Below are 13,190 nucleotides of genomic sequence, written 5' to 3'. Positions count from 1 at the left end.
TGCCGGATATAGACTGGGAGACTCAAACGTTCATAACGGGTGGCAGGGACAAAGAATCCAGTGAAATTTTTTTGAGTGCTTTATCTGAAAACTACCTTGAGCAGCTAAACAGAGAACCGACTCGTGGCGATAACATATTAGACCTTCTGGTGACAAACAGACCCGAAATATTTGAAACAGTTAACGCAGAACAGGGAATCAGCGATCATAAAGCGGTTACGGCATCGATGATTTCAGCCGCAAATAGAAATATTAAAAAGGGTAGGAAGATTTTTCTGTTTAGAAAAAGTGACAAAAAGCAGATTTCAGAGTACCTGTTGGCTCAACACAAAAGTTTTGTCTCAAGTACAGATAGTGTTGAGAATCAGTGGACAAAGTTCAAAACCATCGTACATTATGCGTTAGATGAGTATGTGCCAAGCAAGATCGTAAGAGATGGAAAAGAGCCACCGTGGCACAACAACCGAGTTAGAAAACTGCTGCGGAAGCAAAGGGAACTTCACAGCAAACATAAACATAGCCAAAGCCTTGCAGACAAACAAAAATTACGCGAAGCGAAATGTAGTGTGAGGAGGGCTATGCAAGAGGCGTTCAATGAATTCGAAAGTAAAGTTCTATGTACTGACTTGTCAGAAAATCCTAAGAAATTTTGGTTTTATGTCAAAGCGGTAGAGGGATCAAAACAAAATGTCCAGACACTCTGTGACCAAAATGGTACTGAAACAGAGGACGACAGACTAAAGGCCGAAATACTAAATGTCTTTTTCCAAAGTTGTTTCACAGAGGAAGACTGCACTGTAGTTCCTTCTCTAGATTGTCGCACAGATGACAAAATGGTAGATATGGAAATAGACGACAGAGGGATAGAGAAACAATTAAAATCGCTCAAAAGAGGAAAGGCCTCTCGACCTGATGGGATACCAGTTCGATTTTACACAGAGTAGGCGAAGGAACTTGCCCCCCTTCTTGCAGCGGTGTACCGTAGGTCTCTAGAAGAGCGTAGCGTTCCAAAGGATTGGAAAAGGGCACAGGTCATCCCCGTTTTCAAGAAGGGACGTCGAACAGATGTGCAGAACTATAGACCTATATCACTAACGTCGATCAGTTGTAGAATTTTGGAACACGTATTGTGTTCGAGTATAATGATTTTTCTGGAGACTAGAAATCTACTCTGTAGGAATCAGCATGGGTTTCGAAAAAGACGGTTATGTGAAACCCAGCTCGCGCTATTCGTCCACGAGACTCAGAGGGCCATAGACATGGCTTCACAGGTAGATGCCGTGTTTCTTGACTTCCGCAAGGCGTTCGATACAGTTCCCCACAGTCGTTTAATGAACAAAGTAAGAGCATATGTACTATCAGACCAATTGTGTGATTGGATTGAGGAGTTCCTAGATAACAGGACGCAGCATGTCATTCTCAATGGAGAGAAGTCTTCCGAAGTAAGAGTGATTTCAGGTGTGCCGCAGGGGAGTGTCATAGGACCGTTGCTATTCACAATATACATAAATGACCTGGTGGATAACATGGGAAGTTCACTGAGGCTTTTTGCAGATGATGCTGTGGTGTACCGAGAGGTTGTAACAATGGAAAATTGTACTGAAATGCAGGAGGATCTGCATCGAATTGACGCATGGTGCAGGGAATGCCAATTGAATCTCAATGTAGACAAGTGTAATGTGCTGCGAATACACAGAAAGATAGATCCTTTATCATTTAGCTACAAAATAGCAGGTTAGCAACTGGAAGCAGTTAATTCCATAAATTATCTGGGAGTACGCATTAGGAGTGATTTAAAATGGAATGATCATATAATGTTGATCGTCGGTAAAGCAGATGCCAGACTGAGATTCATTGGAAGAATCCTAAGGAAATGCAATTCGAAAACAAAGGAAGTAGGTTACAGTACGCTTGTTCGCCCACTGCTTGAATACTGCTCAGCAGTGTGGGATCCATACCAGATAGGGTTGATAGAAGATATAGAGAAGATCCAACGGAGAGCAGCGCGCTTCGTTACAAGATCATTTAGTAATCGCGAAAGCGTTACAGAGATGATAGATAAACTCCAGTGGAAGACTCTGCAGGAGAGACGCTCAGTAGCTCGGTACGGGCTTTTATCAAAGTTTCGAGAACATACTGTCACCGAAGAGTCAAGCAGTATATTGCTCCCTCCTACGTATATCTCGCGAAGAGACCATGAGGATAAAATCAGAGAGATTAGAGCCCACACAGAGGCATACCGACTATCCTTCTTTCCACGAACAATACGAGATTGGAATAGAAGGGAGAACCGATAGAGGTACTCAAGGTACCCTCCGCCACACATCGTCAGGTGGCTTGCGGAGTATGGATGTAGATGTAGATGTAGACATTGTCCTGCTGGAATTGCCGAAGTCCGTCGGAATGCACAACTGACATGAATGGATGCAGGTGATTAGATGGGATTCTTAGGTACGTGTTACCTATCAGGGTCGTATGTAGACATATCAGGGGTCCCATATCACTCCAACTGCACACCCCCCACACCATTACAGAGCCTCCACCAGCTTGAACAGTCCTCTGCTGACATGCAGGGTCCATGGATTCATGAGTTTGTCTCCATACCCGAACACGTCCATCCGCTCGATACAATTTGAAACGAGACTCGTCCGACCAGGGCACATGTTTCCAGTCATCGACAGTCCAATGCCGGTGTTGATGGGCTTAGGCGAGGCGTAAAGCTTTGTGTCGTGCAGTCATCACACGAGTGGGCGTTTGGCTCCGGAAACCCATATCGGTGACGTTTCATTGAATGGTTCATACTTGTTGGTTGCTCAGCATTGAAATCTGCAGCAATTAGAGGAAGGGTTGCACTTCTGTGACGTTGAACGATTCTCTTCAGTCGTCGTTGGTCTTGTTCTTGCAAGATCTTTTTCCAGCAGCAGCGCTTTCGGAGATTTGACGTTTTACCGGCTTCCTGATATTCACGGTACACTCGTTTCATCGCTATCTAGGAGATGCTGTGTCCCATCGCTCGTGCGTCGACTATAACACCATGTTCAAACTCAATTAAAACTTGATAATGAGCCATTGTAGCAGCATTACCCGATCTAACTGTGCCAGACGCTTTTTGTCTTCCACAGGTGGTGCCGACTGCAGTGATGTATTCTGTGTGTTTACATATTTCAATACACATGCCTATACTAGTTTCTTTGGCGCTTCAGTATAAAAGGGAAGCCAGCACTGATCCTTGGGTTGACAATTTTTTATCTTAAATGATTTAGTTGAACTTTGTTCTACAGTGACTCTTACCTTGAGATTTTTAAGCTCAGTCTTCCATTAATTTAATGAGCTTATCACAGCGTAGGGCAGGGCTTCACAACATACGTGCTCGCGGAGCAAGCTGTGAGCAGCAAGGCGCGAGCACCGAGCAGCGCGAGCACGCTACCCCCACTACCGGACCAGAGCGGAGAGTGGGGAAAGTCACGTGGGGCACACAACAGCTGCCGCCACTCGCCAGTCAATGTAAATCCGCGGCCACCTGCAGGGATATCACTCACGAATTATTACTGCGACAAATTAAACAAATAAAGGAGAATGTCCACATGCCACATAATTTTATTAGCTTAGTGTATGCCTCTACATTTGCATTAATTTGTGAACTGTTACACAATAAAAGGTATCACTGAAGTGTGGGATTCTCGGTATCTTGTACTTTTTGCCATTTACAATTGCGTCTATGTTCGGAGTAATTGTTCTTGTGCATCGTAGGCGCAGTGTGCAGTTTAAATTTCGATCAGACAATGCGTTTCTCAGGCGCGTCTTGTTACATTTCATTGCAGAGAACAGTTGTTCACAAACATACGTGGAACCGAACATTGATATTATTGTAGCCGCCAGTTTGTGCGAACGAGGAAATCTATCCTGAGGGAAGTGTCTGTAGAATTCCAAAATGTTTTTCTTGTTCTGAAATTTGTCTCTGTATTCTCTGTCACACTGCAGGTCAATAATTTCTTGCTGCAGCTCAGGACAAATCTCTTAAATATTCGCTGAATATGGAGAGAACAGATCAAAATCACTGTCTAGTGCTGTCAGATCTTGAAAGCGCTGATCAACTAAACTATGTGAATAACGTTGACAGTATTTGTGAACATCTTGCATGGATGATAATTTAGGAAAATGAGCTAGGTTTCCTGTTTCCAGCTGACTCACCCAAAGTGTCAATTTCATTTTAAAAGCTCGTATTCGATCTATGAAATGAGTAATTAGCAGGTCTTTACCTTGTAGTAAAATATTCAAAGCATTCAGATGGCTAGTTAAATCTGCTAAGAACGCGAGATCACATTCAAACGTGCGCGCGCATTTCCCCTCCCACCCTACTCCGCGACCTTGCACCTGCTCGCGAGCACGTGCCTGAGCAGACGCGAGTACTCGCGCTCAAAACCGGCCAGTTGTTAAGCCCTGGCGTAGGGTATGAGCTGAGCAGTTACTGGAGACTTGTCAGGTGACAGTGATATCGGTCAAGCAACGTGCAGCATCTGAATGTTTGGAAGGCTGACAGGAGGTGTTGAATTGCAGGCGCTGACGCAGGAGCGGCGGCGGTACGGGTTCGTGCTGGAGCGTCAGTGCTCGCTGGCGAAGCACTGGCTGGTGGCGCACGCGCAGGGCAAGCAGGCGCTGGAGGGCCGGCTGAGCGAGTGGCAGGGCGTGGCGCAGGCCCGCGAGGCGCTGCCCCCGGCCGTGGAGGCGGCGCTCGCCGCCGGGCACTGCCGCCCGCCCGCCCCCGGAGCCGCCGGCGACGACGACGACGACGTGGACGACGGGCGCGCCTCGGTGGCGTCGCGCCTGCGCAAGGCGCGCTCCGTGGACGCCTCCTGCCTCGACCTGCGCTCCATAGCCGAGGAGCCCGCGCCCCCCAGGCGGCCGCGCCTCTCCAGGGCCAAGTCAGACTTCAACCTCACCGCCTCCACACACTCTCTGCTCCAGGACATGCAAGGTAACGGCTCTCGTTACTGATAGAACCTCTATGTAAGGTTTGGGTAAGAAATTTAACTGTTTACCTTGCAATGTTTTTGTACTGTCTCCATCAAATTATAGTCGTATTTAAAGTGAAGTAGTCAGCTGAAAAGAATGCCTCCAAGGGATGAGGCGGGAATCACACTAAAAAGGGGTGACGAGTAAAACACACTGCCTGACATAAAAAAGTGAAGCACCAAGAGGGGGAGGAGGAAATGAAATGAAACTCCACAGGTTGAGCATTCTTGTTGTCGTCTTCAGTACTGAGACTGGTTTGATGCAGCTCTCCATGCTACTCTATCCTGTGCAAGCTTCTTCATCTCCCGGTACTTAATGCAACCTACATCCTTCTGAATCAGCTTACTGTATTCATTTCTTGGTCTCCCTCTACAATTTTTACCCTCCACGCTGCCCTCCAACGCTAAATTTGTGATCCCCTGATGCCTCAGAACATGTCCTACCAACCGATCCTTTCTTGTCAAGTTGAGCCACAAACTCCTCTTCTCCCCAATTCTATTCAATACCTCTTCATAAGTTATGTGATCTGCCCATCAAATCTTCAGCATTCTTCTGTAGCACCACATTTCCAAAGCTTCTATTCTCTTCTTGTCCAAACTATTTATCGTCCATGTTTCACTTCCATACATGGCTACACTCCATACAAATACTTTCAGAAACGACTTCCTGACACTTAAACCTATACTCGATGTTAACAAATTTCTCTTCTTCAGAAACGCTTTCCTTGCCATTGCCAGTCTACATTTTATATCCTCTCTATTTCGAACATCATCAGTTATTTTGCTCCTTAAATAGCAAAACTCCTTTACTACTTTAAGTGTCTCATTTCCTAATCTAATTCCCTCAGCATCACCCGACTTAATTAGACTACATTCCATTATCCTCGTTTTGCTTTTGTTGATGTTCATCTTATATCCTCCTTTCAAGACACTGTCCATTCCATTCAACTGCTCTTCCAAGTCCTTTGCTGTCTCTGACAGAATTACAATGTCATCGGCGAACCTCAAAGTTTTTATTTCTTCTCCATGGATTTTAATACCTACTCCGAAGTTTTCTTTTGTTTCCTTTACTGCTTGCTCAATGTACAGATTCAATAACATCGGGGAGAGGCTACAACCCTGTCTCATTCCCTTCCCAACCACTGCTTCCCTTTCATGCCCCTCGACTCTTATAACTGCCATCTGGTTTCTGTACAAATTGTAAATAGCCTTTCGCTCCCTGTATTTTACCCGTGCCACCTTTAGAATTTGAAAGAGAGTATTCCAGTCAACATTGTCAAAAGTTTTCTCTACGTCTACAAATGCTAGAAACGTAGGTTTGCCTTTCCTTAATCTTTCTTCAAAGATAAGTCGTAAGGTCAGTATTGCCTCAAGTGTTCCAATATTTCTACGGAATCCAAACTGATCTTCCTCGAGGTCGGCTTCTACCAGTTTTTCCATTCGTCTGTAAAGAATTCGTGTTAGTATTTTGCAGCTGTCACTTATTAAACTGATAGTTCGGTAATTCTCACATGGAGTAAAGTAGTCAGCTGAAAAGAATGCCTCCAAGGCATGAGGCGAGAATCACACTAAAATGGGGTGCGAGTAATACACACTGCCTGACATAAAAAAGTGAAGCACCCAGAGGGGGAGGAGGAAATGAAATGAAACTCCACGGCTTGAGAGGATATGTGATATTATTGCAGTGATTACATAATCGAGAAATTTACAAAGTCCTTGGCTGCATGAGACCACTTATCAGCACGATATTGCACCCTCTCTCGCTTGGGTGTAAGCACAGGTTTGATTGGAAAACGTCTCATATAGCCTTTGTGTCCTATCCTGATACAAACTGTTGTACCTGGTTCTCGACATCCTAGATACTGACACTGGGATGCAGGTGATGTCTCAGCCAGTTCCACACATCGTTCAAATGGCTCTGAGCACTATGGGACTTAACTTCTGAGGTCATCAGTCCCCTAGAACGTAAAACTACTTAAACCTAACTAACCTAAGGCCATCACACACATCCATGCCCAAGGCAGGATTCGAACCTGCAACCGTAGAGGTCGCACGGTTCCAGACTGTAGCGCCTAGAACCGCTCGGCCACCACGGCCGGCACTTCCACACATGTTCTACCAGGAACAGATCTGAGAATCTTCATGGTCATGACAGTACTTCAATATCACACAGCCAGTTTATAGAGACACGTGTCATGTCGGGACGAGCATTGTCCTGTTGAAAAATGTACTGGTACATGACAGGATGTCCATGATGTACTGTTGAGCAATCAGAAGTCTCCCACTACCAGCAATGACCTCACACCATACTCTAAGATCCCCTACATTGTGACCCCGGGAGTAAGACTGCTGTGCCTCTCCAAAACACTCGAAGAATGGGATCTCTCCACACTTCACGACTACACCTGCCAATGATGGTCACCTGGGATAGTGCAGAACTGTGATTCACTGCTGAACACAATGTGATGCCATTCATTGACAGTCCACGCTTCCCAGTCGAGGGCACCACTCCAAACACAGCTTTTTTTCCAACCTGTCTGTGGGTCAGTAATTCCCCAGTCTGGATGCTGCTAGCTCATGACCATTGGTGTGGAATGACACTGAATGTTGCAAGGAGCTCATTACTTGTTCTTGGATGGCAGGTGCAGATGTGAAGTGACTACATTGTGCTTGCTGCCCAAGTGTGCAGATGTGAAGTGACTACATTGTGCTTGGTGCCCAAGTGTTTGTGGTGGTCAGGCATGGCTGACTGGAACCTCACTGATAAATGTGCCTTTCCTCATGTTCCCATGCAGTACAAAATCGGGCCACTATCCCATCTGAATGCCACACAAATCTGAATATTGCGTGATTCAACCAGCTGGCCAAATGGAGACCCACAATGACGCCCCTTTTAAAACATTTTTCTGCTGATAACACTGTCTCACATTAATATGCAAGATCTTTGTGTCCTCCAAAGTGATTACTCAACATCTGGCAGTGTTCATCCAATTTATATTCCCTACCAGGCCTGGTAACAACATAAACACAAAACCATTATGTACCCTGGTTACCATCCTAACTGTTGCAGAGAATAGTAACTCTAATCAAACCTGCTAATGACGTATGCATGTACGAAGTTATACTGACATCCGACCATCTGTTTTGTGTGCTTCAGTTTTATTGTCAGGCAGTGTATTTGCATCACTAGAAACCTCTTCAAATCACACAAAGTTACAATGTTTTTAGAATTCTGTCTAGACCACATCACAATTCACCTTCAACTAGCTGCCGCATTCATCTCAACTGATGGGCTGCACTTCACCTACCCCTTTCTCCTGACAGTTGTACACTGCTAGTGTCAGCTTGCTTAAAGCCACTGTACGGATCCCTACCACATGATAATTTCAGAATCTTTATGTGATCTTTGTGGGAGTAGAGACTCTAAAATGATTATCTTTAGCCCCAGAGAGCAGAATACTGTGAGAAAACTACATGTCATGACAATGTTATGTCTTTGAAAGTTAATTCCCTATTCTGCCATACGTGACTCCAAACACTTCTTTTGCAGTTTCAATGCTCCCACAGATGCATTCATTATGTCTGTGCAAAGATCTCATCAAATCCTTTTGAATCTAGTCTGTGCTTTGCAAATGTTAATCTTTCATCATGTCAAGAATAAGTCTCTATGAGCCAAGACAGAAGAAAATTGTTACAGCTGTGAGGGCCGATGCATTGTCTTTATGAAATTTACATATTTGGTTTTTCCACATTTAAGGCTTTTTTCTTCGCATAATTTCTCACAAACACATTAGAACAACTTCTGTTTACTGTTTACCATACAGCCAGCAATAGGGAACACAGTCATATCAAAAAATATGTTTCTAATTGAAGAACCATGAGTGTTAGCACCTTCTTGTTACATAGATACTCTCATTTTTTGTACTGGGCTACTTTGGTTGTCAGTCTGGCATCTGAACCGGGCAGGATTAATACAACAGGTAGAGCAAATCCAAATAACAGTGGTGCATATCATCATATATTCACTCAGAAATCATGAGAATGCATTAAACTCCAGTAGTAAACACTACAAGCAAGTCACTGTGCATTACAGACAGTTTTTCTGTTAAAATTCCAGGAGCATGCATTCACAGGAGACCCAGACAATGTATTACCTACTTTTCAGAGTGGGCTATTTTCAACAGAAATTGATATTTATTTTTCTAAACTGTGCAGCTCCAGTTAATGTGTCATTATCGAATGGTATCAAGAAACAAACAGTAAATATATACAACACTGACAGAGGAAAACCACAAATAAATAAAAACTTTAAAAAATTTAAGCAATGGCAGTTATGCCAGTAAATTGAATCAGTCAAACTTACTTGACCTGCATAAGTACAAACCACGCAGCTATCCAGTCACTAGCATGTGTCAAACAACACAAAACTTATTAAAAAATACCATGCATATCAATCAGTATGGAAATGCTTTAGAAATAGTAATGGACACAAGACTATTGCCCAGTGTGAGATAACTGTCATAAAATAAGTTAACATAAAACCAGAAATCATAAAACAATAATAAAACCAGCAACTGACCACATGTTAGTATTCTCATTGGCGTCAACATAAAGACTGTCATTACAAAGGCAGGAAGTGATGGTTGCTGCAAGTTTAGAAAACGTTCTTCCACATGATTTAATTGCATGCTAAACATTTATGGTAATGCAAACTGAAGTTTTATAAGGATTGATATTTCAGAATTTTTTGTCACAGACTTTTTCCCTGCTTTTATCTCTTACCCACTTGTTTCTGCTGTTGCAGTCATTTCCTGACAAGTTCTGATAAATGTGGCAGTCTATTTCTGTCAGACTGGTTAATTGTTGTTATTTTAGTATTGATCAGTTGGCATTTGTGACACAAACACACACACACACACACACACACACACACACACACACTGTACACAATAAAATAATGGAAGGAAGCTTGGAGATTTGTGTATCTTGATATTCAACATAAAGAATAGATATAACTCCTCCAAACAAATATTGCTGGGAAAGTGGACTGACTGTGGCAATGATTAAGAGAACATCCAAGTTTTGGTTTCTAATGGTTTTGTGTGTTTGTGGGAGGACAACTGAATGAGAATTTGAATTCTGATCTTCACAATTATGTGTCTAGTGTATTACCAATCAATAGTCTTAATAAACTAAGTAAATGTCTATCTTCCTTTTTTTTGTTTTTCACAGACAACATTAAACAAAAGTTGAAAAATAAACAAAAAAAGTAACACACTTGCCATACCGTATGTACTTTTGATAAAAATTCATAACAGACTCATGCAGATTTCTTAAATATGGGATATTTTATCTCAAATGTACTGTTCATTTCTTAGAGAAACAATTTGTGTAGGTATAATAATATAAAACAAACTGCTAGTTCTAACCTATACCATTAATATACATATAGTCAGTATGTATGAATATTCAGTCTTTTCTACTCTCTCTGTAGAGAAATATTTATTTCTGCATATGTTTTCTGTATTTTTATATAGTTTGTCATTTACTGTCAACCTTTTCATTCTTCCAGATTCTGAACCAAGAAGGAAATCCATGGCAGTAACCACAGGGTGGGAGGGAAGCCAATTAGCTCGGGCATTGTATCCGTATCTTTCTAGTGGTGATAACCAACTCAATTTCTTGGAAGGGGATGTGATTGAAATATTGGGTTTGTAACATCCTTATTCTTCTATTTAGATCATTACTTTAAACACTCCAGCTTCATTCAAAAGGCCAAGCACAAATAACATATGCACTGTTAAATGATGGGAACCAAATGTTATATCCTCAGTTCTCATACTAGGGTCATACATCTATTGAGGCATCTTCCATACACACATAGATATTCTGATATGATAACATGCTTATAGAGATCTGAATTTTTGGAGTAATTAATGTGTGTGGAATTAGTTTATGGTAAAAGAAGTCAATTATTTCACTGATCTGGGGTTCAGGTTGGTTCCTATAAGCTAATTAGAGCTTTCAAAAGTTGATTCTTAGAAGCCAATTAGAACTTGTAAAAGTATGGATACAATTCTGAAAATGACAGAAAAATGGGATATCATGCAATGAAACATACATGTTGACTAGTACATTTATTGAACCACTGACAGTAAGCATATGCAACATGACAAGGAACTATACAATGACAACTGACTGAAGAGAAACAGAAATATTGAATGGTTGTTCAGAAAGCAAAATTATCACAGAATATTTTGCCTGGGTAATAATAGAGGCACATGTTATATGGCAACAAGTTCTAGTCTTTAGTGGTACAATGCATATGTAAAGACTGAGGATTTCCACCTCTGTAATTAGTTGCAGTATGTTGTGCAGACACAAATAGCTCTCAAAGCCAGCATGTGTCCCTCGTATCCTCAGTTAGTTGTAGTGAATCTTGAATCATCTGGATAGAAAGTCCACAGTGCCATCAACAGCAGAAGATGGATCAGGCAACAGAGGCACACACTGTCAAAGCAACAATCTAAAAGCAGCAGTGACTAGTTGGGAATGTTGACACCCCGATTCCAGCTGAATAGAATAGGTCACAAAGGTTTAACCAACCATTTCTTCTTCTTTGGCTTATGATTTACTTGTTCCTGGCTCCCAGGTCAACATCCTCAGGTTCAGAGAGATCTTCCAAGATATCTTCCAACAAACAGGTAATGGACTATTTCCAGGGAGATCCCTTCCTGTAGTTCTGGTACACCTTCCTTTCCCATAAACTGTCATTTTAAACTGAATAGCACCCATCTATATATCTTTGATTGCAATCATTTCTGTGCAAATGGAATTACCCACATACCACATATTAAATCACTTTACTCCTAGATTTCTCATAACATTAATACAATTCTGTTACAAGAGAACAGACATTACAACAGAATTGCTGAAAATATTTCATACTAACCTTCATGACAAGTTAAAACTACACGAAGGCATGTGATTCGAACCCAGTGCCTTTTCCTTTTTGCAGGTAGTTTTCCACCCTCACTTATTTAGTGGATGTCCATGATTTACTACCATACAACACTCTGCTCCAAACATACATTGTCAGAAATTTCTTCCTCAAATGAAGGTCTATGTTTGATACCAATAGATTTTTCTTGGCAAGGAATGCTCCCTTTGCCTGTGCTAGCCTGCTTCTTATACCTCCTTGCTTAGTACATCATGGATTATTTTTCTTACAAGGTAGCACAATTCCTTAACTTCATGACCAACAATTTTGATTAGTTTCTCATCACTCTCATTTCTGCTATGTCTCATTACTTTTGTCTTTTATCAGTTTACTATTAATCTGTGTTCTCATTAGACTATTCATCCCATTCAACAGACCCTGTAACTTTTCTTCACTTTTACTGAGGATAGGAATGTGATTAGTAAGTTTTGTCATTGATATTCTTTCACCTAGAATTTTAGTTCCACTCTTGCACCTTTCTTTTATTTCCATAATTCCTTCTTCAATGTGTAGATCAAACATTAGATACGAAAGACTGCATCCCTGTCTTGCGCCCTTTTTAATCAAATCACTTCATTTTTGCTCCTCCAGCCTTACATTTCCCTCTTGCTTTGTGTATATTGAATATCACCCATCTTTCACTGCAACTTACTCTTACTTTTCTCAGAATTTCAAATATCATTCACCATTTGACATTCTAGATTGCTTTTTATAGCAACAAATCCTATGAGTGTCTCTTGATTTTTCTTCACACTTGCTTCCATTATCAAGTGCTTAGTCAGAAATGCCTCTCTAGTAGCTTTACATTTTCTGGAGCCAAACTGGTCATCATCCAACAAATCCTAAATTTTCTTTTCATTTTGTCTGTTTATTATTTTTGTCAGCAGCTTGTACATATGAGATGTTAAACTGATTGTACAATAGTTTTTGCACCTTTCTGCTGTTTATGCCTGCAGAATTGTGTGGATTATATTTTTCTGAAAGTCTGATGGCACATCACCAGTCTCATAGATTCTACAAACTAACTTGAATACACATTTGGTTGCCATTTCCCCTCAATGATTTTAGAAATTCCAATAAAAGGTTATCATTGCTTCTGCTTTGCTTGATCTCAAGTCTTCCAGAGTTCTTTCAAGTTCTGGCTTTAATACTAGATCCCCTACGTCTTCCAAAATGAC

At 41.7% G+C, this 13,190-nt stretch overlaps 1 protein-coding gene across 2 annotated transcripts in view; it reads left to right on the top strand.

Annotated features, from left to right (window-relative positions):
- The window catches only part of LOC126458602 (brain-specific angiogenesis inhibitor 1-associated protein 2-like), a 911,857-nt gene that overhangs the window by 875,290 nt on the left and 23,377 nt on the right, over window positions 1-13,190 (top strand). For both annotated transcript variants that reach the window (XM_050095757.1, XM_050095758.1), the window contains exons 7-8: window positions 4,558-4,975; window positions 10,585-10,722. In XM_050095757.1, the coding sequence (XP_049951714.1) occupies window positions 4,558-4,975; window positions 10,585-10,722 (556 nt within the window). The remainder of the gene's footprint in view (window positions 1-4,557; window positions 4,976-10,584; window positions 10,723-13,190) is intronic.

This window comes from Schistocerca serialis, chromosome 2 (assembly GCF_023864345.2).
Source record: "Schistocerca serialis cubense isolate TAMUIC-IGC-003099 chromosome 2, iqSchSeri2.2, whole genome shotgun sequence".
NCBI classification, from domain to species: Eukaryota; Metazoa; Arthropoda; class Insecta; order Orthoptera; family Acrididae; genus Schistocerca; species Schistocerca serialis.
This window is presented reverse-complemented; position numbering and strand designations above follow the sequence as displayed.